This window comes from Saimiri boliviensis, chromosome 9, assembly GCF_048565385.1.
Source record: "Saimiri boliviensis isolate mSaiBol1 chromosome 9, mSaiBol1.pri, whole genome shotgun sequence".
Taxonomy (NCBI): domain Eukaryota; kingdom Metazoa; phylum Chordata; class Mammalia; order Primates; family Cebidae; genus Saimiri; species Saimiri boliviensis.
In genome coordinates, this window is record NC_133457.1 from 17,816,092 (window position 1) to 17,842,451 (window position 26,360).

At 36.8% G+C, this 26,360-nt stretch overlaps 1 protein-coding gene across 2 annotated transcripts in view; it reads left to right on the forward strand.

Annotated features, from left to right (window-relative positions):
* Positions 1 to 26,360, forward strand: part of ARHGEF26 (Rho guanine nucleotide exchange factor 26) — a 128,887-nt gene that overhangs the window by 15,955 nt on the left and 86,572 nt on the right. For both annotated transcript variants that reach the window (XM_010335753.3, XM_003925017.4), the window contains exons 5-6: positions 12,817 to 12,873; positions 16,198 to 16,358. In XM_010335753.3, the coding sequence (XP_010334055.1) occupies positions 12,817 to 12,873; positions 16,198 to 16,358 (218 nt within the window). The remainder of the gene's footprint in view (positions 1 to 12,816; positions 12,874 to 16,197; positions 16,359 to 26,360) is intronic.

Here is a 26,360-nt window from a genome sequence, read left to right on the forward strand (position 1 = left end):
GTCTTTGTAAACAGAAATAGAGGCCCATGTGCCTAGCCCTGAGACCCATGGTTTGGATATTTGTCCCCTCCACAACTCACATGGAAATTTAATTCCCGATGTAGCAATATTGAGAGGTGGAGCCTTTAAGAAGGGATTAGATCATGAGGGCTCTGCCTGCATGAATAGATTAACAGCCATAGATTAATGGGCTAACTTATTAGAGTTATCATGGGAGGGGAACTGGTGGCTTTATAGGAAGAGGAAGAGAGCCCTGAGCTAGCACATTAGTATGCTCAGACTCCTAGCCATATTATACCTTATACCACTTAGGGACTCTTCAGAGTGTCCCCACAGGCAAGAAGGCTCCCACCAAACGATGCCCCTCCGCCTGGAACTTCTTAGCCTCCATAACCGTAGGAAATAAATTCCTTTTTAAAATAAATTACCCAATTTCAGGTAGTCTGTTGTAAGCACCCAAAAGTGGACTAAGACCCTAATTAGAATTACTACTCTAGCTGAGAGGTAAAGATTGGGGACTACTTAGCTTGGGCCAGGGACTGGGCTCTGTGTTGTCTTGCTCTTTCTGTATAATTAGATTATGGCATTCTTATAACATTTCTGAAAGTTAACTTATGTAAACAATACATAATCTGTCCTTCATGTAGAGAATAATTCAAACATTTTGGACCAGGTGCAGTAGCTCCTACCTGTAATCCCAGAACTTTGCAAGGCTTAGGCACGAGGATCTCTTGAGCTCAGGAGTTTGAGACCATCCTGGGCAACACAGTGAGACACCCATCTCTAAAAAAAAGAATTGGGACATTTCAGATAAGACTGAAGTCTCTTGGTTATTTGTGCAATCCCAATCTGTCTTCCCTTCTCCATGGATAATGCTGCTCTCAATTTGGTAATACTCTTCTGAAAATCCACATATATACATTTAAGGAAACAATATAGATTACCCATATTTATGTAAATATACAGATTATTTAAATGTATGGCTTCTTTTCTGAACTATGTTGTGTTATAAATCATTTCATATCTACACATGATCTACAGTGTTTTAATTCTACATTAATATGTAGGATGGATATGCATTTAGCCATGTTTTTTGGGAGTGTTATACATGCTTTAAGAATCTAAAACAAATCATAAGACATAGGCTTTCTCTGTAGAAAAATGCATACATGTATACATGTAAAATTTTCATTTGGTTTTTTCAGTTTTAGTTGGAGGTATTTTTTTTTCTTGACTTTATTTCCAAATACTAGGAGCATTTGAGTGTAGCTTTTTATGTATTGAGTACAGTTTCCATGTTGTCAATATCAACTCAAAAAGTATTTCTTTATCTGAATTATTGCAGTGTTGGAACTTTCTGTAACCCCTAAAAATATAGACAGAGATTCAGGAAAAAACTACTCTAGTTGGAGCTGAGTAAAAAAAGGACAACCAAGTGGTAGATCTGCCAGTATTTATGTAAGTGATTCTTCTGAGAGAACAATGAAGTGTTGGGATGTGGGTGTATGTGCACCAGTTGCCCTAGGGTAGGTGGAGATCAGAAATAGCAGGTGCTCCAATAAAGTAGGAGGAGATGAAAACAGGGTTAGTTAATTTTTGTGGACATAACTACAAAAGCAGATGTTTCAACTACAAACATATAAGAGGGCCCAGACAGAGAAGATCTTCTTATTTTATTGAGAAGGAAATCAGTGAGAGAGATCAATGAATTCATTGTCTTCATCAAGGGCCTGTCTCCCATGAAGTTCTGTGGCAGGCCCTGGGGATAGAGCAAGAACAGACTCCACTTTGCATTCATGTCTTCATAGACACCCTGAATGGTGAGACAGATGTCAGATATCAAATCATCCCATAGATAAATGCATAATTACTACTGTGGTAAAGCTGTGAAGGACTTATTGGTGCTGCCGTAAGAACTGCTAGAGAAAAGCACCTGTCTGGGCAAGGGGCAGTCAGCAGAGAGGTGTCAGAGGAGGTGACATGAGCTGTCATCTGGAGGGTCCAGATAGGTGGTGGGACATGGTTAGGAAGTGGCAGGATAGAAGAGTCCTAGGCAGAGAAAATGTCATGTGCACAGACCCTTTGGGGTGATGGTGGGTAAGAGGAGTTTTGATAAGGCCAGTGTAGCTGGAATGTCTTGATCTCCTTTGTGGAATTTTCCTCATTCCTTTGTTCTCTAAATGTTGGAAGGTCCCTGGGCTCATCCTTGGGCCTCTTTTCTTACCTACGCTCGTGATGATTTTGTCAGTCTTGTACTTTGAAATGTATCATATACTCTGATGACTTCCAAGTTATTGCTTACTATGAAATCAAATTAAATTATGGACTTATTCTTAACTGGATAATTCTTTTGGGGAGATGGAAGGGATACATTCAAGAATAATATTCTTTAGGAATATAGTATAATTAGAAGAAAAGGCTCAGGGATGTTAAGGAGTTCTGAAGAATTGTGTGGAAAGGCTTTCTCTTTGGATTGTAGACTGATCTATGAGATTCTTGTATTTGCCCTGTTGACCTTAATTTATCCTCTTGTGAGGTCTCCTTCCTCAGTCCAAAGATGGAGCTATTTCTCAAGGTCACATCTACACAGTGGTTGGTCTCCATGATGATTAGAGGGTATTGTCACCTTCAGAATTGCTATTGAATCTTTAAATATGGAATCAATCCTTAAAGTTTGTACCCAAATTTTGTGGATTTATCTGGAGCACATGTAGTCTGTTGATTTTCTAGATTATTAATCTGTACCCTAATATCTTAAGATTATTAGGACGTTTATTATCTATATTTCTATTATTTTGGAGAGATAAGGACTATACAGTCAGTGGACAACTTCTGCAGAGGGAAATATTATTGACAGTAAAAAATATTGCAGATTATTTCCCTCTTTCTAGGAAATAAGCTTATCCAACTGTAATAACACAAAAATGGAGCAATTTCCACTTCTCATAGTTAGAAACCCTGCTTCTGGTAGTGGAGTACAAAGGAGTCTGATTGTTGTATGCCCAGCTAAGCAATGGGAAGCCCTTATACCCACATGGGTCCAAAGTCTCTGGATGAGCAGGCAGTGCAGTGATTTGCAGGATAGTTGTAGCTCTGGAAACTGCCATGGATCATCACAGTATTGATTTGTTTACATGTAGTTAAATTACTGACCAAATATTTTCAGGAGACTTATTGTATACCAGGATTGTGCTAGGTAATCTCAAATACAGTTTGTGTAGTCCTTATGACAATACCATGAGGGTAAGCACAAATTCTTTACTTTGTATCAAGTCAGCCAAGAGGCTAGGATGTTAAATATGGCTGCTAGTTAAGGTCTTGAGACTACTTGGAATAGCCTCTGAAGCGACCTAAAAAAACCTAAAGAAAAGGTTACATGTGCCTAGGACTCTGGAAGGGCAGGAACTATATTTTTCTCAGGTGCTCAGCCAATAATGTGACTGCAACTCTGCCTGTGGGCTCTCTTCTCTTCTCATGAATTGGCTTATTTTTCTTTTTACTATGCTTGCCTTTTTCCTGAATGCTCCTGCATACTCAGGATTTCTGAGTTCTTCCCTTTTTTTTTTTTTTTTTTTTTTTTGTTTTGTTTGTCTTTTGAGACAGAGTCTCATTCTGTTGCCCAGGCTGGAGTGCAGTAGCATGATTTTGGCTCACTGCAACCTCCACCTCCCAGGTTCAAGCGATTCTCCTGCCTCAGCCTCCTTAGGAGCTGGGATTACAGGCTCACACCACCATGCCTGGCTAATTTTTGTATTTTTAATAGAGACAGAGTTTTGTCATGTTGGTCAGGCTGGTCTTGAACTTCTGAGCTCAGGATTCACCTGCCTTGGCCTCCCAGAGTGGTGGGATGCCAGACATGAGCCACCACGCTCGGCCTCTGAGTTTTTGTAATTTACACTTGAGGCTACCTAACACAGCCCTGTCCTGCCCTCAGGTTACTCTTTCAGCTTCTATCGTGTGTTTGAAAGAATGTACACCAGAATGCCAAAGTGAGTGACATAGTTTAGCTGCCCAGTTTAATTCCTTGACAGAGAGGGATCATATTGGCTCAGCTACTTTTACCCTACTTAATAGGTCACTGGAACATGTATTGTCATTTGGCCAGTTGCTTAACTAACTCTGCTCCAGTCAGCTTTGGCCTCCGTGATCTATTATGGCATAAAATATAGTCCCTTGGGGCCGCTGCTTTTGCAGAAGCTGTGAGTAGAATGGCTTTTCTTGTAGAGAGGTCCTGGGAGTGTTACAGGACATGACTGACTTTTGTCTAGTGTAAATTTATACATCACAGAGTGGACATGGAAACCATGTCTTTATTAGCAACTTAACGTGATAAGTAATATGTTTTACCCAAGCAGTATGTGTGTCTGAACATATATATTTGTACATGCGTATGTGTGTATATATCTCAAACAAAGTTTATAAAACACTTCTGTTTGCAGTGTACTATAGTATTTTAAATTTTTTTCTGTTTTGTTACATTTAAATAGATAGCAATCACTTCACAATAAGACTTTTTTTTTTTTTTTTTTTTTTTTTTTGCATTCGCTACCAGTTTATAACTTGTAATTTGAACAGTGCTGATATCTGACTCCAGAATTCATTTGTTTTCCACTGCATTGTAGTGACGGGACAAACAAAACAAGGCTAAAACCCCACCTACCCTCCAGGAGCTTAGTTCCTAGAGCAGAAGACAATGGAAATGGCATGTCTAAATGATGTTTTGAAAGATTGTAGGACAGAATGCCAAAGTGAATTGACACAGTTGAAGTCACAGAAAGCAGTGAGGTGATGGTGAGAAAAGTTCTATGTATAGGATGTGACTTAAACTAGATGAGCTAGTTGGGCAGAAGCGTAGGAAATAAAAGTAATAAAGGTATAGATGGCTTGAATAAAGCTTTTCTTTTCTTTTCTTCTTTTTAAGTAGCAACAGGGTTTCACCATATTGGTCCAGGCTGGTCTGAAACTCCTGGCCTCAAGTGATCCACCTGCCTTGGCCTCCCATAGTGCTGGGATTTCAGGCGTGAGCCACCGCTGCTAACTAATAAAGCTTGATAGTAGGCAAAGGGAAGAAGAAAGACAGGAATTCTGTGTCTGTTTCTCACACCTCTGTACAATAAGATAATTCCTGTCCAAAGAAACCACTGCCTGCTTTGTATATCTAATGCAAAGCATCAGTTTACTCTATTACCCATTTTTCAGAATCAGGATTTGCTCAGGTTAGATTTTTATTGCAAAACCTCAGAAATTAACTTCAGTGTGCTGTTGTTCTGAGTAGCTTGTTATTTTGGAGTTTGTCATTCCTATACACTGGTCATTTTACAAAAATAGCAAACAAAAATAAAATAGCAACCAATATGTTGGCATCACCTTTAGAAACAGGTGTTCTCTTCTGCAAGAGAGGAACCTCAGACCTGTTCTCCGTTCCTTAACCCCTTGACTCATACCTTCACTATGTGTAAATAGCGACGTTCTCAGTTCCCCTGACTCTAACCGGCCTTTCTTCTTCCTTTATCTCTCATGCTTGCAGATCAGCCTGTCATCACTCATTTTCAGCACTGCCTCATAAGCCATTGTTCAGTTTGGACTTGATTAAAGTCTTTCTTTCTTATTGCCTCCCTTTACCTTAGCTTCTCATTTCTTTTATCTACAGGTGGTTATCTCTCATTTCTCTAGTTTTCCTTTGGGGCAGCAACAAAGAAATTGAGGTATTATTGGCATCCTTAAAAAGTTCTACGTGTCTTCTCTGCTTGTTTTGTTTCTTTTTTGGGAGAGGATGTTGAAGTATATTTTAGTTTTTGTAATTCAAAGTGTTGCTTTAATTAAAAAGCCACGACATGTTTATTACAGAAAAATCGGGAAGTATCAATAGATAAAAAGGAAAAAATTAATTGAAATCTCTCTTTCTATTCAATTACTATTAACACTTTGGTATATAACTTTTCAGATTTAAAAATATATATAGAGAGGGTTTGTCTTTTAAACAAAATCAATAATGTAGTAATAGTTTTGTCAATTTTTTCCCTTAATGATTTTTTTTTATTGCATTTTAGGTTTTGGGGTACATGTGAAGGACATGCAAGATTGTTGCATAGGTACACACATGGCAGTGTGGTTTGCTGCCTTCCTTCCCCTCACCTGTATCTGTCATTTCTCCCCATGCTACCTCTTCCCACCTCCCCACTCCCCGTCCCTCCCCCATTTCCCCCCAATGGACGCCAGTGTGTAGTGCTCCCCTCCCTGTGTCCATGTTTTAAATAACCTTTTCATGTTATTAAGCCTGCTGTTTTGTCACCTTTTTTTCTTACCAGTGTTGACTTTACATGTCATTCATGTCATTAAATATTCTTTTACAGTCACCTTTTTTTTTTTTTTGTGATAGAGTCTTGCTCTGTCACCCAGGCTGGAGTGCAGTGGTGTGATCTTGGCTCAGTGCAACCTCCACCTTCCTGGTTTAAGCAATTTTCCTGTTGCAGCCTCCCGAGTAGCTGGGACTACAGGCGTGCATCACCACGCCAGGCTAATTTTTTTTGTATTTTAGTAGACAGGGTTTCACCGTGTTGCCCAGGATGGTTGCGAACCCCTGAGTTCAGGCAATCCACCTGCATTGGCCTCCCAAAGTGCTGGGATTACAGGTGTGAGCCACCACAAGAGGCCTACAACAATCTTTTTAAAGCTCAAATACTAGTTCCTCAAATAAATGGATGTTTAGCTCTTTTAACCAGTTTCCTATTGTTTTTTTTTTGTTGTTGTTTTTTTTTTTTTTTTTTTTTTTTTTTTTGAGACGGAGTTTCGCTCTTGTTACCCAGGCTGGAGTGCAATGGCGCGATCTCGGCTCACCGCAATCTCCGCCTCCTGGGTTCAGGCAATTCTCCTGCCTCAGCCTCCTGAGTAGCTGGGATTACAGGCACGCACCACCATGCCCAGCTAATTTTTTGTATTTTTAGTAGAGACGGGGTTTCACCGTGTTGACCAGGATGGTCTCGATCTCTCGACCTCATGATCCACCCGCCTCGGCCTCCCAAAGTGCTGGGATTACAGGCTTGAGCCACCGCGCCCGGCCAGTTTCCTATTGTTAATCATGTGTTTGTTTCCAATTTTTCAATTTAAAATTCAAAATTTAAAGCTGATTAAGTTTTTTAAAATAATTATTTTTGAATTACTGAAGTAAAAGAAATACATTTTCTTGCTTAAAAAAATGAAACATAACAGTTAGGGTTGAGAGCTGCTTGACTTTACCACCATTCCCAACCCCTTAGCTATTAACCATTGCTATTAGTCTGGTCTGTTCCCCAGTATTTTATTCAATAGTGCACGTTTAAAAATTGTTAATCTTTTATTAAATTATAGAATTGCCCTTTACCCTGAATTTATTCCCTTTCATCCTTGCTACTTCTGTGTCATTAGCTTTTCATTTATATGTTAACCTCATTTTTGCTTCTTAATTTCTGATAGATGTATGAGAACTGCATCTCTTGCTCATTTGGGGGATAGAGAATAAATACATTTTGGTCCAGGCTCAGTAGCCCACAGCGGGGAATGCAAGTTCGAGAGAGCCACAAGTAAAAGAGAGGAATTTGTTTGGTGGTAGAAATGTCAGGATTAATCAACAAGTTAAATGACCAGGGAGTCCTGCTGACAGCTTCGCTTTCACTGCAGCAGAAGCCAGGAAGCCGATGGAGAGATGTTGTTTCTGGGCATTCAGGGCTAGGAACTTAATTTAGGGGAAGAGTCGCTTGCACAGCTCTTAAAAAACTCAGAAGTTTTAGAAGGCGGGGTACGACAGAGATTAAGAGCTCAGACTTTGGGGTAGACAGACAGGCCTGAGTTTGAATCTCAGCTTTCCACTTATTAGGATGAATGACTTAACTTTTCTCTGTCTCTGTTCTTTAATTGTAAACTAAGAATCGTAATCCCTTCCTCACAGAATTGTTATAGGGTTTAGATGCATGGAAGGAGCAGTAACTGGTTCATGGTAAACATTTGATATAATGGTAGTTTGAGAAATGAATTAACAACCAACCAGAACTGCGAGTCAGGAATTGACGAGACATGGGTAGCAAGCTAGTGAGTGCTGGCTGCAAATGAAGTAACACATGTTTATCTCCTAAATTGTACCAAGCACAACAGTTCATTCTTGTGCATTTAATTACCTGTCTGTGATTTGTATTCTCAGCCTCATGTCTGTATTGAAGTAAATTGGGTTCATTCAGGAATTCTGGCTCTGTCTGTAGATGGTGATGCAGGCCATAGAGGAGTAAATGTTCTAGCCTGCTTTATCTGAGTTTTACATCATTTTAGCAAACTTGACATTGCCTGCTTGAGGCAGAGCACTTGACATTTCTTGAGATCTGAACACTTTGTTGCAAATTACAGAATTAAGTTTAACAACAGGAGATCAGAGAGATCAGTTTTTTGAACAAATTAATTTGGAGGTCACTGACATATTACCTGATGCATTATAAAATTAAGTATATGGTTTTATTATATGTACCATTATCCTTCTACTTTTTGTTTTCTTAAAAAAAAGTATTCTCTCTTTCTGTTTACCCACCACTCCCCAGAAGGATGAGCCATCTTGACCTCGTATCTAGTGTTTAGTGATGCAGCTCTCTGGCCCTTTAAAATTTGTGTTTTGCGGTAGCTCATAACTAGGTAAGGTGATGTCTTAGAACCTTTCCTTGTGGATGTAGTGGGGCTAAAGAGAGCCTATTAGGTCCGGTTACAGAGGACACTCTTTCTGGACTCTGGCAGATTTTTCATTTTAAGGACTTCAAGCATACTCTCAAATTGCTGCTGTTCCCATGTTATTTAAAATGAAAGAACTCCAGCTCATTTGGAGCTAGTCGTCAGGGACGACTCAGGTTGCACTGAGTCTGTAGAAAGGATCTGAGAGTGATTGTGTCCTGTGGTATAATTTTACTTTGAAGTCCCTTCCCACTTGAGCTTTTGAGAAAAGAAGCTTGTAAGTAGAGAATCACCAAAAGACATGAAAAAGCTTATTTTCCGCAAGTGAGTAAACTCCATTGAGTCTTAGCTCAAATGGGTGTTCAGTATAAATTAGTGGTTTTTGGAGATAGGGTGATCTTGGGTTGTAAATCTAATGGAATTTTTAACTGGCTGCATTTCTGAGACTTTTTGGTTGGTGAGGCTTTCGGGGTCTTCCCATCTGTTTTCCCTAGCTGGTGGGCAAAAATAGAAGGAATGCACATTCATCTAGAAACAATATCAAGTCATGGAGGGCCTGAGAACATAACATAGAGGGCGTCAGAACATAAATATCCCAATTTGCTTCACAGAAAATGATTATCTGATAAGCCAAGAGACTGGTTCTAATGCAGGACTGGCTGTATCCATAGGTAAGTTCTGTATAAATGGCAATTTGAGGGCTCTATTTAGAGTTTAGAGAACTTGGCTCATAACCTATTCCAGTTAGTGGAGTCAAAGACCAAGAAATATTACATACACAAAGTTTATCATTCTTTTACACAGTTCTGCAAGGTAGAGATTCTTAATGTAACTGTGATGAGTGCAATAAGGGACTCATGGTCTAAAGCTTGTCTGTTCCTTTGTAGGGTATTTATCTGAGAAGCTCAGCTCTGCGAGGTACTTTTGTTTGGGCTGATAGCATAAATTGGGTAGCATATAAACAATAGAAATTTATTTCTCACAGTTTTGGAGGCTGGGAAGTCTGCAATCAAGAAAGATTTGATATTTGGCACGGGGCTGCTTTCTGACACGTAGTGCTTTCTTGTTAGGTTTTCACATGGTAGAAGGGTTAGGGGTTTCTCTGGAGCATATTTTAAAGGGTGTTAATCCCACTCATGGGGCAAAGCTTAATCCTTCCTGAAAGGCTCCACCTCCTAATACCGTCATCTTGGGGGTTAGGATTTCAGTATATGAATTTGGGAAGACACAGACGTTCAGACCATAGTACAAGGTATCAAAAGGGAAACCGGCATGATTTTAGATTGAGTGTCTAATAATTAACTTTTGGATCTATACTTTGGGAGTTTAGACGTTTACAAATTTAATAAACTATGTTTTGGGTCTAACTAGACAGTAACATATCCGTAGAGGAAGTATCTTGTCGTGTTCTGTATTAAGTTTAGCCAATTATTAATTTCCATCTCATTTTGGCATGTAAAATATATCAGTAGTAAAGATCACAGGTCAAGAATTTCAGCACCAATTATACAGTAAATTTGTAATTATGAATTTAAAACTATATTAGTGAGTTCTGTGCATTCACTATCTTAATAAGGCACAGATATATGCTCATATTTTTAACATGTCAAAACTGTAGTATTCTGTTGTTTAATTTTTATCCACTTAAAATGTTGATGATACTGACGTATGTTCATATATTCTCTTTAAAATTCAGAATCCACAGTTTTGAACAGTTTTGGGAATTGGCTGGATTATGTAAAATCAAGAACCTCACATTAAATTCAGTTCTTACTGCTTTGTTAAAAACTACTTTTGCAATTCTACTTGTTGATGACATATTTAAATAAGAAATTTCAACCAGTGAGGAATAAGAAAGTTCAAGTGAGGTTGCATTGGCCGTCTGAGTGTTTAAAGGAGTGTTGCTTTGGCTGTCTACGTGTTCCCATTTGTACCCAGCTGAAACTAGTATGAAATGTATATTTGTAAAATGAAGCCAGGCATGGTGGCTCAGGTCTGTAATCCCAGCACTTTGGGAGACTGAGGCAGGTAGATCATCTGAGGTCAGGAATTTGAGACCAGCAGGGCCAACTTGTTGAAACCCCCTCTTCACTAAAAATACAAATATTAGCTAGATGCATGGTGCATGCCTGTAATTCCAGGTACTCGGGAGGCTGAGGCAGGAAAATCAATTGAACCTGGAATGCAGAGGTTGCAGTGAGCCGAGATCATGCCACTACACTCCAGCCTGAGCAACAGAGAGACTGTCTCAAAAAATTAAAAGAATAAATAAAATAAATATGAAAAAGCATGTACAGTTTTGATTTCTGCCACTTTATGTACCAAGTAAGACTCACTGGGTTTAGAAGCTGGTAAATTATGTTTTCTTTCCCACAAATGGACACAATAGAAACCGTTGAAGAAATGTGATAAATTTGACAATACTTTAGATTCTCTTAGCAAAAATTGGTAAACTTCAAAAAGTGTGTAGATTTTAAGACTATAGGTTTAAATGTATGTTTGTCATGCTGAAAAAAGCCTGGAACTTCAAGTGATTTTTACTTAAGTTTATGGATAAGGTCACTGTTTCTGAATTTGGGAGTTTTCAGAGGCATTTCCTATTAAAAACTTCGTACACATTCTTTCCTCTTCTTTCCTTTCTTTTCCTTTTTTTTCTCCCTCCTTTCCTCTCTTCCTTTCTTCCTTCCTTGTTTCCACTTGATGTTATTCATCTACATTCTAATTCTCCCCTGAGTGTCTCTTCTCTGCCTTCTCCCAGTCTTCTTTGATGAAAAGGGGTCTCTTTTCAGTTCATTCTCTCCCCTCCTTGGTTTCATCTCTCCACCTTGCTCAGTCTCTGAAATCTTCTTGCCTGCTCATGACCTTCTACCCCCAAACACCTGCTCTAAGGTGCTACTTAATTTGGAGGTGACTGTGGAAGGAGGCCTCAGGTAGACAAAATGACTCCTTTGGGCCTTGGAGGAAGAACCTGGAGAGCCTATCCTGTTACAGAGCACGGAAGGATCGAGACAGGAGCACAGGCCCTGGTGCAGCAGCAGGGCAGCCAGCCATGAGGAACTGCTTTGTCATAACTTTAGAGCAAACTTTCAGGCTCCCCAAATGTGCAACACTTCAGATTTCTTAATCACCCTACAAGAATACGTCCCGGAATCTTTTTTCTATCACCAGAGTTTTGCTAGTTCCTTTCCGATGGCTTTTTTGTTAAAGGAATATTTTACTATCTGTCATGTTAATATTGGTGAAAGATTATAATTCTATATCTTAATACTTTTATCTTTTCCAAAACTACCTTCCCTTTCCCCTCAAAAGAGCAAGTACTTTAGTTGTGGGTTTGGCCTCTCTTTGGATAGGACAAAGTACTCTTAATTCCTCAGTAAACTAGCTGTCACCTATGTAGGCCGCTAAGCCCAGGTATTTCATTCTCCTCTCCTTAAGATTTTTGAGCCTGAACCCCATTTGGGTGGAGATGCCACTGGCATGAAAATTCTTGCTGGTGACTTCACCTGAAGAGATTGTGGGCATGGCATCAGTATATCCATCTGCCAGGACTTTAGGTCAGGCAGGAAATCCTGTGAAATTCCTGCTCAGGGTTAACCAAAGGGAGCAGCTCTGAAGGATTACTAAAGAATCCTTTTTAGCCATGAATTATTGCTGACAGGCTGACCCAGGGTCAGGATGGTGGGTAAAGCTAAGAACATTCCAAGATATGCTCGGATTAAAAAAAAAAAAAATTCCGAAAAAGAAACCCCACATGAAAACTGGTTCAGACTTGGTATTAGAAGGGGACTTAGTGATGCTAGCCCAACCCTAGAAACGGGGTGCCTTTTATAGAGAGCAGGGGGTCCCTAACCAATAATATTCACTAAAAGCATGAGCACTGGATTTGGACTGGCTTGGATGCAGGTCCTGGCCTTGTTAGACCTTTTAGCTATGTGCTCTTGGAGCCTAAGCCTCAGTTGTTACCCCCATTTGTGAAATGGGGAAAAGAACAGTACCAGCTTTCTAAAGTTTGTAAGAGGATTCAGTGGGAAGAAGGGTAGAAAATGCTTAGTATATTTTTTGGCACACTATAAATGTTTAGTAAATAAAGTATTAATAAATGCATCAAGTCTACTTTGCTTTTTCTCCTAGGTGAAAAGAAATGGATTATCTCAGACAGTAAGCCAGGAGGAAAGAAAGAGACAAGAGGTATGTTTCTACTGTGCAGCTGCTTTAGAGCTCTGAAGTTTGCATGTGGGTGTCTGCTCTTTTGTGTTTTCGTTTATTATGTGTACTTGTTCAGTGTTGTCCTTTGGAAATGTATTTGTTTAACAAAAGCATTAAGTGATAATTTTAAAGTAAGCCCCCAGAAAAGAAAAAAAATTTAAATATCTCAACATCACTCAGCATCATTTGATTTTAAACAGCAAAGCACCCGGTTCAGGTATTTAAACTGGGAGAAATATGATAAGAAATGAAACTAACATTAGCTCCTGGAACTGAAAACAGATGTTTATGGAAAAACTGGTATTCACATTAGTCTGTAGATAAATGTAGCCTATTTATGTTAGATACCATAGGTTAGGGAATGCTGGATGAAGGATATAAGGGACTCTGAACCCTCTTTGCAAGTAGTTTTCTATAAATCTCAAATTATACCAAATAAAAAGTTTATTTAGTAAAAGGTTAATAATGGAGTTTTACAACTTGAAGTTTAAATCAATGCAATTTGAGGAAATTGAATATTGGAATAATATTGTGAAGCTCTCAAAGCACTTTCCTCTTGCCTTATGTATATTAGTTTGTGTGTGTGTGTGTGTGTGTGTGTGTGTGTGTGTGTGTGTATATGTCAGGGCATATTTATAGATATAAATTGATTCCACAAAGGACACAAGGATGCCATTTTCTTTTTATATTGGCATGGAATAAAGCAAAATATAAGCGTGCAGTATAGCGCCATTTTTTCAAGTTTAAGAAAACACAGTAATACAGAACTTTGGTATACTCATCCACTGAGAATTAACAAATGTATAACAATTGTAATTTTCTCCATTTTTTTAAAGAAAATAAAACTGATAGTGTAGAAGGCCTACATTCTCTTTCTCAGTCTCATTCCCTTTCTTTCTTCCCCAGAGACAACTGTAACTATGAATTGGTACATATACTTCCAGCCTGTGTTTTAAAATTATGTATAACATAGACACACACATATTTGTGCATATATGTTAAAATGTATATATATGATATGATTCTGTGCATTTTTTTGGTTTTTACACTCAACATTGTTTTTGAGATTATTCATGTTAGTGCATATGAATCTAGATCATTCATTTCAATCATCATATAGTATTCTGTTCTATGGACATCACCTTTAAATATTTTTTATCTGTTTTTTCAATGCTGGACAGTAGGTGGGACTTTTTCCTTCATTGTTAACATTGTGACATAAACAAATTTTCCCTCTCCTTGTGGATAAATTTAAAAGCTCTTCCAAGATATTAATCCCATTTGAACATTTCTGTTCTTTTAAATCTTGTATATTTAAACCCTGCCTATTTCTATCATATTCTGAAAATATTTATTCAGACTTTCTATCCCTATATAGCTATTCCTACTTGCTATATATAACAGGTTTAACCTAATTTGCATTTAAATAGTTGATGGCATTATTGCAGGATATTTTAACAATTATTTTATTAAACTTATTATAATAAACTACCAGTTATTTACCATTTCCTGTGCCTTACTATAAATAGTTAATTATGTCTTTTTGCCCAGTTTGAGTATTTGGATTAGATGACCCACACTCTCCTTGATGTAATCAGAAGTAAAGAGTGAGCAGAGTAAGGGAAAAGAAAGAAAGGAGTGACTTTGGACAGCTGTCTGCTGTGACAATTCATTATGCACTGAGCATCTGTCTATCCACCAGACTTGAAACATACCTCAAAATTTATTTCAAGGAATTAATACAAAAGCCAACTGAATGAAACTTTATAACCCTAAGTGGCTTCTTTTGGAGATAGCAAAGGGTTTATTAGTTTGTGCCCTTCAAAAATGAATTAAAAGAAATTATTTAAAATGTTAAATTCAGCAATATTAATTTTTGGTTCTCAAAACCCTCAATTAACACTTAATCATATTAATTGAATTAGCATAGTTCAACATTGAAGAAGTGGAAAGTATCTTTGTTGTTGCAGATATTTTAAGTCATTCCAAGGCATCATATACATCAACACCTGAAATCCACTATTTATGATCCAGAAGGGAAATTTTTCTTTAATTTGCTTAGTGTGTAGTTTTTTGTGGGGGGTTTATTGTATTGATTGAAAAAAATCGCACAATATACAGGTTAAATAAGATTCTTAACATTCTTACTCTTTACTCTTCAGATAGTTACAACTAAGGCTAGATTAGTACATTTAACTAAGACCCAAGTCCCTAAACCTTAAAGAAGCTAAAAATGGAGGTGAACACTAAGATTAGCATTTCTAACCTGATTTATAAAATATGGAGCACCCATCAGCAGCTGGGTGTCCACCTGCTTGTGCCTTTCCTGCTCCCACCCAGCCACAGTAACCTCTGCTCTTTGGGGCAAGTACTTGAAGGGATAGAGCCCTGGAGATCAGGGTGATGAAGGCAGCGTTAACCAGGGAGCTTTCCAGGAAGGCTGTGGATCTCAGGCCTGCATTGTCCCTATATCCATTTTTAGAGGATCTGAATTTGATTTTGTTAAGGATCTAGATGAATTCCTTACACAGGGCGCTGGAGTCTTATCCACATATGTGGATTGGCGTTCTGTCATTAACACTTATCAGGAAAACCACTGTGTGCCTGTCACTGAGAGCCTCTGCAGAGAGTCCTTTGCTCCTTTTTGAGACACTGATGAAAGTAGAGTGTGACTTGTTGAACAGATGGAATTACTTTGAATTGTATGAGTTTATATAAGAGAATTCCTGTGGCTGATAAGAACCTTTTGAGGGTAGATACAGTCATACCAGAATATTTGCTGTTATTGACTGAAAATAAGTCAGTTTAAGCATAGGGAGAGTAAGAGCGTGACACACAAGAGGGAAGAGAAGGAAGGTGTGAGAAATTTTCTTTGCATCTCGAGAGATGTCATTAAATCCTTACTGTTCCTAAAGCAGTGTGCTTTGAAAGCAGGGCTGGAGGAGATGACTCCAAAGGTTAATTAATGTCACACTGAGATTTTATGACATGTCTTAGCTTCCTTCTGTAGATTCTACCCCGTGGCAAAGGCATGACCTCAGGATATGATGTCAAGGCATCCACATGCTTTCATTTTTTTCGTATTTACATTCCAGACAGTGAGTATTTTTGAGATTTGGGTAAATGTATACTATGTAAAGACAGTAGTTTGGTGATGTTGTTTCCTTACTGCTTCTCTTTTTGTACTTTCCAAGGTATTATACCTCAAAAATAGAGTATCTTGATATTCTTATAGCAAAATTATGAGCTATATTTAGTTCTCTAATTAAAACAATTAATAATACATTTCTTTTTCTTTATTACCAGGCTATCTTTGAAGTCATATCCTCTGAACATTCATATTTACTCAGCTTGGAGATCTTGATACGAATGTTTAAAAATTCTAAAGAACTGAGTGATACAATGACTAAAACTGAGAGGCACCATCTTTTCTCCAATATTACAGATGTCTGTGAGGCAAGCAAAAAGTAAGTGCACTGCAGTCTGCCTTTGGTCATGCCAGGAAGTTGCATACTAATAAACACTTTGTTATCTCTAAAGGAAGGCATTTAGGGTTATAAAGTTTCATTCAATTGGCTTTTGTCTTGATTCCTTGAAATAAATTTTGAAATATGTTTCAAGTTTGGTGGATAGACAGATGCTCAGTGTGCAATGAATTGTCACAGCAGACAGCTGTCCAAAATCACTTTATTCCTGCTCTTTCCTCCTTCTGCTTGCTCTTTACTTCTGATTACAACGAGGAGAAGATCTTGGTTTGGTGCTAGTCTGTGATATTTGTCCATTTCAGTAAAGAAAGAGTAAGCCTCAGGCTTAGGTCTTCTGTAGGCAATATCTGGCTATAATTTAATAATATATATTTCATCATATTTAAGGGTTTTTGCTTCACTTTTTGTCATGAAAAGTAGATAAAATCATAAACTTTTATGCATTCAAATTTATATTTAGCAATTGTTAAAATTTTGCCTATTTACTTAGCTATTATTTTTGCTTACATTTTTCCAAGTATATGCATAAGATGTTTTACTTAAAAATGCTTCAGTATTCAGTTCTTATGAATAAGGTCATTTTCTTACATAACTACATTGTTGTGGTCATACTTATGATCATGCTGCTTTTATGATTTTATTCCATTTAATTTTTCTGTGTGTAAGTAATAGATTCACATGTTTTAAAATTCCAAAAATACAAAAGACGCTATAGTAAAATGCCATTCATATACTGTTCCCTGGCCACCTGAAACACAACCAGAGTCAACATTTGCTTTCTCACATATTTTTTTTAGTAATACTTTTATGATTTTGTATTAAAATATATTTATATATTTTTTTTCTCATTTTTACTTGATTGTTACCATACTATAAATACTGTTCTCCTCGTTACTTTTTTTTAAACCACTGTCCTGGAGATTATAGCATGTCTGCACATTAAAAGTTTCCTCATTCTTTTTTATGTTTTTTTCCTTGCAATTATCGTTGAAGAAATCAGGTCATTTGTTATGTAGAATTTCCCAGGAGGCACATAATATATGGGTGGTGATCAATACCAGATCCATTAATTCATTAAGGATTGCAAAACAGTGTTACTCTAATTTATCATTCTTCATTCATTTATTAGCTGGAATATTTCTGTAAAGGAAAAGGTGCATCCATCTATTCATATACCCAGTGGTAAAGTTCACGTTATTCTATTTATTAATGCTCAAATTGTTCCATCTTTGATCTTAATAATTTTTTATTATTTCTATATGACATTTTAAGATGTTAAAGGACTATGTTTTACCATTCCGGCTCCAGGCCTGGAATCAGCCATTTCCCCAAAGATTTCTAGTGTCTTTTGAAATGAAGTGGTATTTTAAAACCTCGGTGAATACCAGGGATGCTCCTTGCTAACTGATTTTAGGCTCTTGCAGTAGATAGCCAGAAAAAAAGTTCAAATTTTTTCTCTACAAAACTAGATATATTCAAAGCCCATAGGCACTCCGAAGTAAAGTGTATATATTAAATATATACTTTATTGTATATCAATTATACCTCAATAAAGCTTAAAAAATAAAAAATTTCTATTCCTGTCCCCTCTACCCTGTTCCCTTTCCGTATACTCTCAAATACGTTATCATTGTTTTATAAAAGAAGCATATGCTATGTTTATGTATATGTATTCCTCTCGCTTTCTTTGATATGAAAGCATATTCCACTTATTTTTCTTAACCTCTTTATTCATGTAACAATATATATTAGAGGTTACTCCATAGTACTTTATAGAGATGTTTTACTCCTTTCTCCGGCTACAATAATTCTCCATCCAGCGACTTTAGTTTAGTAGTTTATTTATCCAGCCCCCATCTATGTGAGCATCAGGATTATTTTCAGTCTCACTGTTACAGAGAGTCTTGCTTTGTGCTTACACCCTGCTGTATTTTAGCCATTCTATCCTTGAGTTAGATTTCTAGAAATAGGATTGTTAGATCAAAGGGTAAATGCATATGCTATTTTGTAAGATACTGCCAAATTCTTCTTCAAAGCAATTGTGCCATTTTGCAGTACCACCAACAATAGATGAATGTTTGTTTCCCCAAAGCCTTTCTAGCAGAGTATGTGAGTAAACCTTTAGATTTTTGTCAATCTGGTAGGTAAGAAGGATTATCTGAGCATAGGTTCAGTTAGCATTTCTCTTACCAGCTTTTCCATATGAATGAGAGCCATCTGGAACATAGTATGTATCAGTAAGATATTATTAAACTAATATTCATGTATGATATTGATTCGATTTAAAATTTGCGATAAGCACTAACAGTACATCAACAAAAGTGAAGGAAGGAGGGAAGGAGGCTTTCTAATGCTCGCTGAAACAAGAATATTTGCTTTAACTAGATCAGCAGTGTTAACATGTAAGTTAGGCTTAACTAATCACAGAATTATCTGCTTAACAAGAAGGAGAGGGAAAAAGTATTAGCATTTTTTTCTGCTCATAGAGGCTGTTAGAGGCATCTTATCTGAAAAAGTTAATACAAGTAGAAATTATGAACATAACTGAATTTATCAAATACCAAAATATTAGTCCAGGGTATTCTCTGAAGCTTGAAGGCTGTGTAGGATAATTTATTTAGTTATTATTTTAGTTATCTTTTATGGAATACTTATCATTCATACCAAGCATCATGTTATAGCCTTTTCAATAGAGTATGTATGTACCACTAAATAGACTGCCCTCAGTGAACAAAGTCTTAGGATAAATAACAAAAGTATTAATGCAGTTCATGGTTAGTAGGCATGTAAAGATCATCACTAAGAGGTCAGGAAAATGGAAAGAAAATTCTAAAAGGTCTGTAATAGTAATATGGGTTTAGTTTAATGAGCTGTTTATACCTATATAATGTACAATTATGTAACCAATAAAATGCTTTAAAGGTATATTTAATAATATGTAGAAACTTTCCTAATATATTTTGATTGTAAAGCAAGTCTAAAAGTGGGATTTCATATGGTTTTGGATTTTTATTATTTGAAAGGTAATTTATCAAAACATAAAGGATAACTATCTTTAATGATAGAATTATGAGTTATTTTAATTTCTGTCTTTGTACTTTTCTGTAATTTCAGTTTTGACAATATACACAATGTTTATATAGTTAGAAAAGGAAACACAAGGAAAGGCCAAAAAAAACACAAAAAAACAAAAAAAACTAACAAACGTGAGTCCAGAATTAAAACAGGGGAAGTCACTGGACAAGCTTATGGTTAACCTTGAAATAAGTCATTTTATTTAAAGTATAGACTAAAATTTTACTTTGATTTCAATCATTTACAAAATTTAAATGATTTATGATTTTATGAAAAAGTTTTATTTCTGTCATAGCTTATAGTAAGGGTCTATTTTGAACATTTTTTTCTTTTTTTTAAAGAAAACTGAGATACTTTTCAGCTTCCACTAAAAAAAAAAACAAAGAAATATTCCTATTCTTTACATTTTTATTTTGTTTTCACTTCAGATGTAGTGCTTTAATTTGGATATCTGCTTTTGTGATAACTTGATCTCTGTTATATTTCAACTAGGAATGTTTAACTTTTACATGATAATCCTATATCTATCATAATAACTTACATTACAGAAGTGTATTTAATTTGGTTTGGAACACTCATTTCAGATACAGCCTTTTTGAAATTCACAGTACTTGGAAGATTTGCAAAGGCCATTTTATGATATAAGGCCTGCTTGTTGAACTTCAAGAGTAACTCCCAAGTATTGATAACTACTTAATATAATATTCATGAAAGAGTTTACAGTCCTAAGAAAATGCAAAATAAAATCTTTAATAAAATAAATGATCAGTATCTGAATTAGATACTACAGAGTAAGCATGGTATTGTTAAGTATGTCATAATCAGGGCTATCTTCATTGTTTTACTTTTACCTAATGAAAAATTATAGCTATAGGTGATAAGATAGTTGTGGTCAGAACATCCTTAACATCCAAATTAACAGTGTGGTGTCTCCCCCGCTTTATTGTGGCTTAGGTTGTTAACTGCCAATAAGTAACACTAAGAAGATTTATGTAAGTGGACACTATTTGAAAACAGACAAGCAGAGACAACAGTCATTCTGACTGTGTGTGTGTGTGTGTGTGTGTGTGTGTGTGTGTGTGTGTGTATCAGTAGTATGTCTCTGCAATTTTTTTTTCTTCTTTTAAAGAATTGTTCATTTCAGCTAACACCGAGGGCCTCCTATTCTTCAAGGCTCCGAAGTTCCAAAGCATTTCAGGTGGTGGCATCTACCCAGGGGCTGTTGGCCCTTAGGACCCATGGTGGTTAGTGAATACCTCAAATGTATTTGTAGAGGCATTTCAGGGCATTTTCCTTGAAATGGAAAGGTTCGGGTTTGGCTGGAGGTTATGAGCTTTTAAGTCCTTGGTTAGAAGGAGTGCAGGAGAGCAGATGGTAAAGGCCATTGTGTGCCCTGCTGAGGCATTTTCACCATTTCCTAAAGCCTATGTGGAAACATTTGCCAGTTAAGTAGGGGACTGATTTTGTGGCCTTGTGGAGAACAGTGTGGTGTTTGCATTAGCAGAGAGGTGAAAATGTTAAAAGATTTGTGGCAATCGAAGTAACACAGTTAGCTAGGGTGGAAACTGATAGGGGCTCAAAGAAATATTTGAAATATAGACTCTTGAGGACTTGCTGAAAAGGCAGGAAGGAATTTAGTTTGCCTCCCAGGTTTCTACCTAGTTTACTATGATTGTAGTTTGTATTAACTAGGATAGAAGACAAACAGGTTGGGGCTTAGTGAGGGAGACAAGGGATTCAGTTTGGGGCATGTTATATTTGAGTGACTGAAACATGAGGGTAAGGTATTTAGTTAAAAAAAGAAAAGCAGGTTAGAACTCCAGAAAAATCTTCAGTAGGGATGTTGATTTGAGTCATAGAGGTAGTTCTTGTCATTTTAAGTTTAAATGAGATAATTAGAGCTTGTAGTCATTGTAAGCAGTGGTGGTGGTATTTACCCCTGAAGGATACTTGGAAATGCATTTCTGATTGCCCCAGTAGACTTGGAGGGCTCTGTTGGTAGATGGGGGCCAGGGTGCCAGCCATTATAGCCATTATATACTTGGTAAAACAGTCCCAGATAAGCATGAATTATCCCACCCAAATGCCACTAAAGCCCCTTTGAGATACATAGATGGAGTAAAAAGAAGACTAAGGTCAGAATTTTGATATAGAAATATTTAAGGAGCCTGTATGTTGAGACAGAAATGAAGTAAAGAGGATAAGAAGAATTGCACAGTGTGCATGGACCTTTATCAAGTTATTTGGCTGTAAAGGGTTTGCCTCTCTTAATAACACCTTCCTGTTACCCTCTCTCTTCGTGCTGCAGCCTGACGATTGTTTTCTAACCCTCCTTAAAAGGAGAATGGGGGAGTTAGAATCCTACTGTTCTGTTTTTATCCCACCTAAGAAGGGTGACACACTTTCCTTTTGCATGGAATGATTAGAGCTAAATTCTTTAAATTTAGGTAGAACTTAGATGGCTTTGGGTCAATGTCAGGGAAAAAGCTGTTGACTTCCAAGTCTACTTCCTTCCTCTGTAACTGTACCAACTTTTTTCCCTGACTCAAATTTATGAACTATTCCTGGTTTCATGATCTCTTTGTCTTTTAAGGATCTCAGTTATCTTAAAAGCCTGATCATCTCTTGAAAAATGGAGTATTAGAGACCATCTTTCATTTAGAAATGAATCGGCTTAATTCATAACAAAACATCACACATAGTATATACTTTCCATATTTTCATATTTCCTTTGATTTCTTTTGGTTCTTTCTCCACAAATATATGGTTATGTAGGATAATTTATAGATGATTCCTGTGTTAATACAAAAAGACCTGTAAATGTGATTAACTTTCATTAATTTGCAGCAGAATATGATCTAATCCCAATTGTTTTTAAATTTAAGATACATCCCTATTAAGACTGATACTCAGGAAAAAAATTGTCTTTTGTACAAGACTGAATGTTAACCCTTCTCCCGTGTTTAGAAACTCTAAGGTCTAAATAAGTTCTTTTGTGTTAAAAGGTTTTCTGCAAAATGGAAATTAGATGAGTCTTTGCTTTGATGTTTCATAAAAAGATGTGTTTTTCCTCTCAATTCTGAGTTTCATTCTAAATATCTAGGTTTTGTTAACAATCCTGCATTTAATTTTTTTCAATAACAGAGTGTGCCGTTATTAGTACCCTATAAAAACATGCTGCCAAAGAACTTTGTAAGGTGCTTATTTCTCTTTTTCCAATTACAAAGTTAAAACATTGGTGTTTCTTTGGAAACCATTTAAAGCTAACACTGTGCTTGTCTTCAATTTCTGCAGAGTAGAGTAAAAATATCCATCAGTGTACTTTTGTGTCCTGAGGAACTGAATTTGTTCCCAACATATAATGAGCAGTGAATGCCAAATTCTCTGGTTTCTGCTTTGTGTAGCAGAGTAAATTACATTAATAGTAAACATACAAAATAGTACTTACCCAGCACTTGCTTCTCTAGAAGTTTTTTCCCTAATCTTAATCAGACTGTATTAAAATTGAAATATCCTATGACATTAAGAACTACTTCACATGCACGTTTTAATATTATTTTATGAAATTAGTTCATATTACCAAAAAATGACAATTTATTTAAATAATAGTACAGCATATCTACATTATGAAATATTTCTATTTGGTAATCAAAACTCTAAACTTTAATGCATGTGCAAATAACAGTAAACCTTCAAAAGTCTATAGTATTAATGTAAGCATTTCAACCTTCCTGACTAATTCTTAAAGCCAAATTTTAAAGGAAAAACACATTAAATTTAACTAGGTCAGAGAATATGGAACACTTTAAGTTGTAGAACCTGCTGAATTTTTGCCCTGAAGTAATGGCTGTTGCTATTTTGTGTTAGCAAACATTATTTTCTTACTCCATATATACTCAATGTAGGTTTACCACAGAATCTTTGGTAAATAAAGCCATTACCTTGTTTTCCTCAATATAGCAGAGAAACTTTATTCTTTCTAAAATCAATTTCTTCAACTGACAGTTAAAAGACAGTGACATTCAGAAGCCACTCTTTATAACACTTTTTGACTTTTTCTCTATCCTGAGGTGAATGATGAAGTTCATTTGAAATTCACCCAAAGTATTTTCACGGTATTTCAAAGTAAGTCTGTATGAGTATTCTAGTCCATGTTGTTCAGCTCTTATCAACAACCAGTGTCTGGACTAGTAGAAAAAGAAATAGGTAGTTACTTAGGTATTATTTCAAGTAAAGAAAGAAAGGCTAGCAATGTTTTTTAATAGATGCAGTCCTTTTGGGTAAGACTGCAGAAAAGCAGTGTGGGATTTGAAGTCTTTGAAAAACTGAACAGGAGGCCAGTTAAAGGTGACTGATTAGAGACATGCACTGTATTCATTCTCTTCTAAAATCCCAGTAAAAGTGATGGGAAGGTCAATACATAAGGATAAAGAAAATAAGAATAGAGGTCAGGTGCGGTGGCTAATGCCTGTAATCCCAGTACTTTGGGAGACCGAGGTGGGTGGATTATGAGGTCAGGAGTTTGAGACCAGTCTGGCCAACATGGTGAAATCCTGTCTCTACTAAAAATACCAATATTAGCCAGGTGTGGTGGTATGCACCTGCAATCCCAGCTACTCAGGAGGCTGAGGCAGGAGAATTGCTTGAACCCAGGAGGCGGAGGTTGCAGTGACCTGAGATTGTGCCAGCCTCGGCGACTGAGCAAGAGTCCATCTCAGAAAAAAAAAGAAAGAAAGAAAATAATAGAGACAACAGCAACAATATTTTAGAACCTGAAAAACCTGAGATGGATCCTGATTCAGGAAAGTGTAAATCTAGGCTGACGGTGAGGAAAACCAAAGATCAACTAGTTTTAACCTAGAATCTCTGAAAGGTGGTTTGCTCTTTTTTTTTTTTTGGTTCTTCCTTTACAAATCTATGGTTACTTGGAATAATTTATAGGTAATTGCTGTGTTAATAGAAAAAGACCTATAAATATTATTAACTTACATTAATTTGGTCTAGGACTAGGTTTAAGGTAATTCCTAGGTGCAGAAATTGATGATGAAGTTGGGTAAAGGTGTGACTAAAACTACAAGTTTCATGCAAGTCTATTTGAGAAGCAGCCAGACCCTAGATCCCCTATTTGGCTACCTAGCAAGATGATGACCATCTTTACCCCAGCAGCAGAGTAGCATAGGTGAACCCTGGACCAGGAGACCCAGATCCACATAAGGAGGGGAATGTTGTACAGGAAACAGATATAGTGGCAGTTGGCACCCACAGCCTTCTGCCCTACTCTCCTTTTGGAATGCTGGTAGCCAGGTGTGTGTGTATACTTTGCCCCTTTTTTGTCAAATGGTGATTGGCATAGTATAGGATAAATAATGTTTTATCATCTTTGTCAATGGTCTTTATGTTCAAATACGTTAGTATTAACATCATTTGCAGGAAACAATAAGTTGAGGATGACAGCAGAAATAAATAAAGCCTTGAACCTTAAAAAATACCCATTTTAGTAATAGGCAAGTACTTGTTGACTCTGAAGCTTAGTGTCTCTTTTTAATAAGGATGGTGGTATACTTAACCTTATAATGTTGTGAAGGTTAAATGATATACATAAAATGCTTAGCATAACACTAGGCAAGTTCTTTAATAGCAGTTATTTTGTTGATGTTATTACTATCATTTTTATCATCTATGTCTGGTATTCAGAAATGTCTCTGGATTTTGTATTTGTTGATATATATATATATATATATATATATATATATATATATATATATATATATACCTCTGCCAGCATTGGTCTAGGACTAAGTTAAAGAATAGGGCTTATTTTATGCAGCATTTATTGCAATGGTTTGCATGAGTTTATTTATTTTTATTTTTATTTTTTATTTTTGAGATGGAGTTTCGCTCTTGTTACGCAGGCTGGAGTACAATGGTGTGATCTAGGCTCACCGCAACCTCCGCCTCCTGGGTTCAAGCAGTTCTCCTGCCTCAGCCTCCCAAGTAGCTGGGATTACAGGCACGTGCCACCATGCCCAGCTGATTTTTCGTGTTTTTAGTAGAGACAGGGTTTCACCGTGTTGACCAGGATGGTCTCAATCTCTTTACCTCGTGATCCACCCGCCTCGGCCTCCCAAAGTGCTGGGATTACAGGCTTGAGCTACCACACCCGGCTGCATGAGTTTATTTTTAAAGATACTTGTGGCACAATATTACATTTTGGCATTGAGTGAATCCAAGTAAATAGATTCTTCCATAATCATAAAGCATTAATTGTGACCTAGATTAGGACTAAAACTTGAGCTATTTCTTCCAACCAGTTTGGTGTTTTATTTGTAAGTGGTAGATTCCTTGGATCAGTGCTTCTGAGCAGGCCCTGGCATGCTTCAGCTGCCAATTAGGCCATTCTCCTGGTCATTTTTTTGCAGGCATTTGGATCATTACATTTTATTTTGCCTTTTTGCATTTCCTTTGCAAGTTCTAAGTCTGTGGATTCTGAGTTGTCGCATGGAGATTTAAACTTGGATAATGAGCCTGGTTGAGACAGACTGAAGTGTTACCAACTTAGTCATTAGCTGTTATCAATCTTAAACTAGGGTAGAACTATATGGAAAAAGAAACAATGACTGGGGTTTAGCTGTAGTATTTCATCTGCATTGCATTTATAGCTGTGGATTTTGAATCGTTAGGTGGATTTTTGACTCTCTGCCAGTTGTGAGTAAAATAAGCAGGACCACACAGTTTTTCTGGCGGATGGAAAAGATTTTAATGTAAACTTTGTGTTCTAGCCAAGTTAAATCTAGCACTTGATTTAAGGGCAAGGGAGATGGTTGATGAATTAAGTTTCAAAAGCAAATATTTTAAAGCCTTCTAACTGCTTATCATGGGATGTTTTTTCTGATTGCTATGCATTAATTA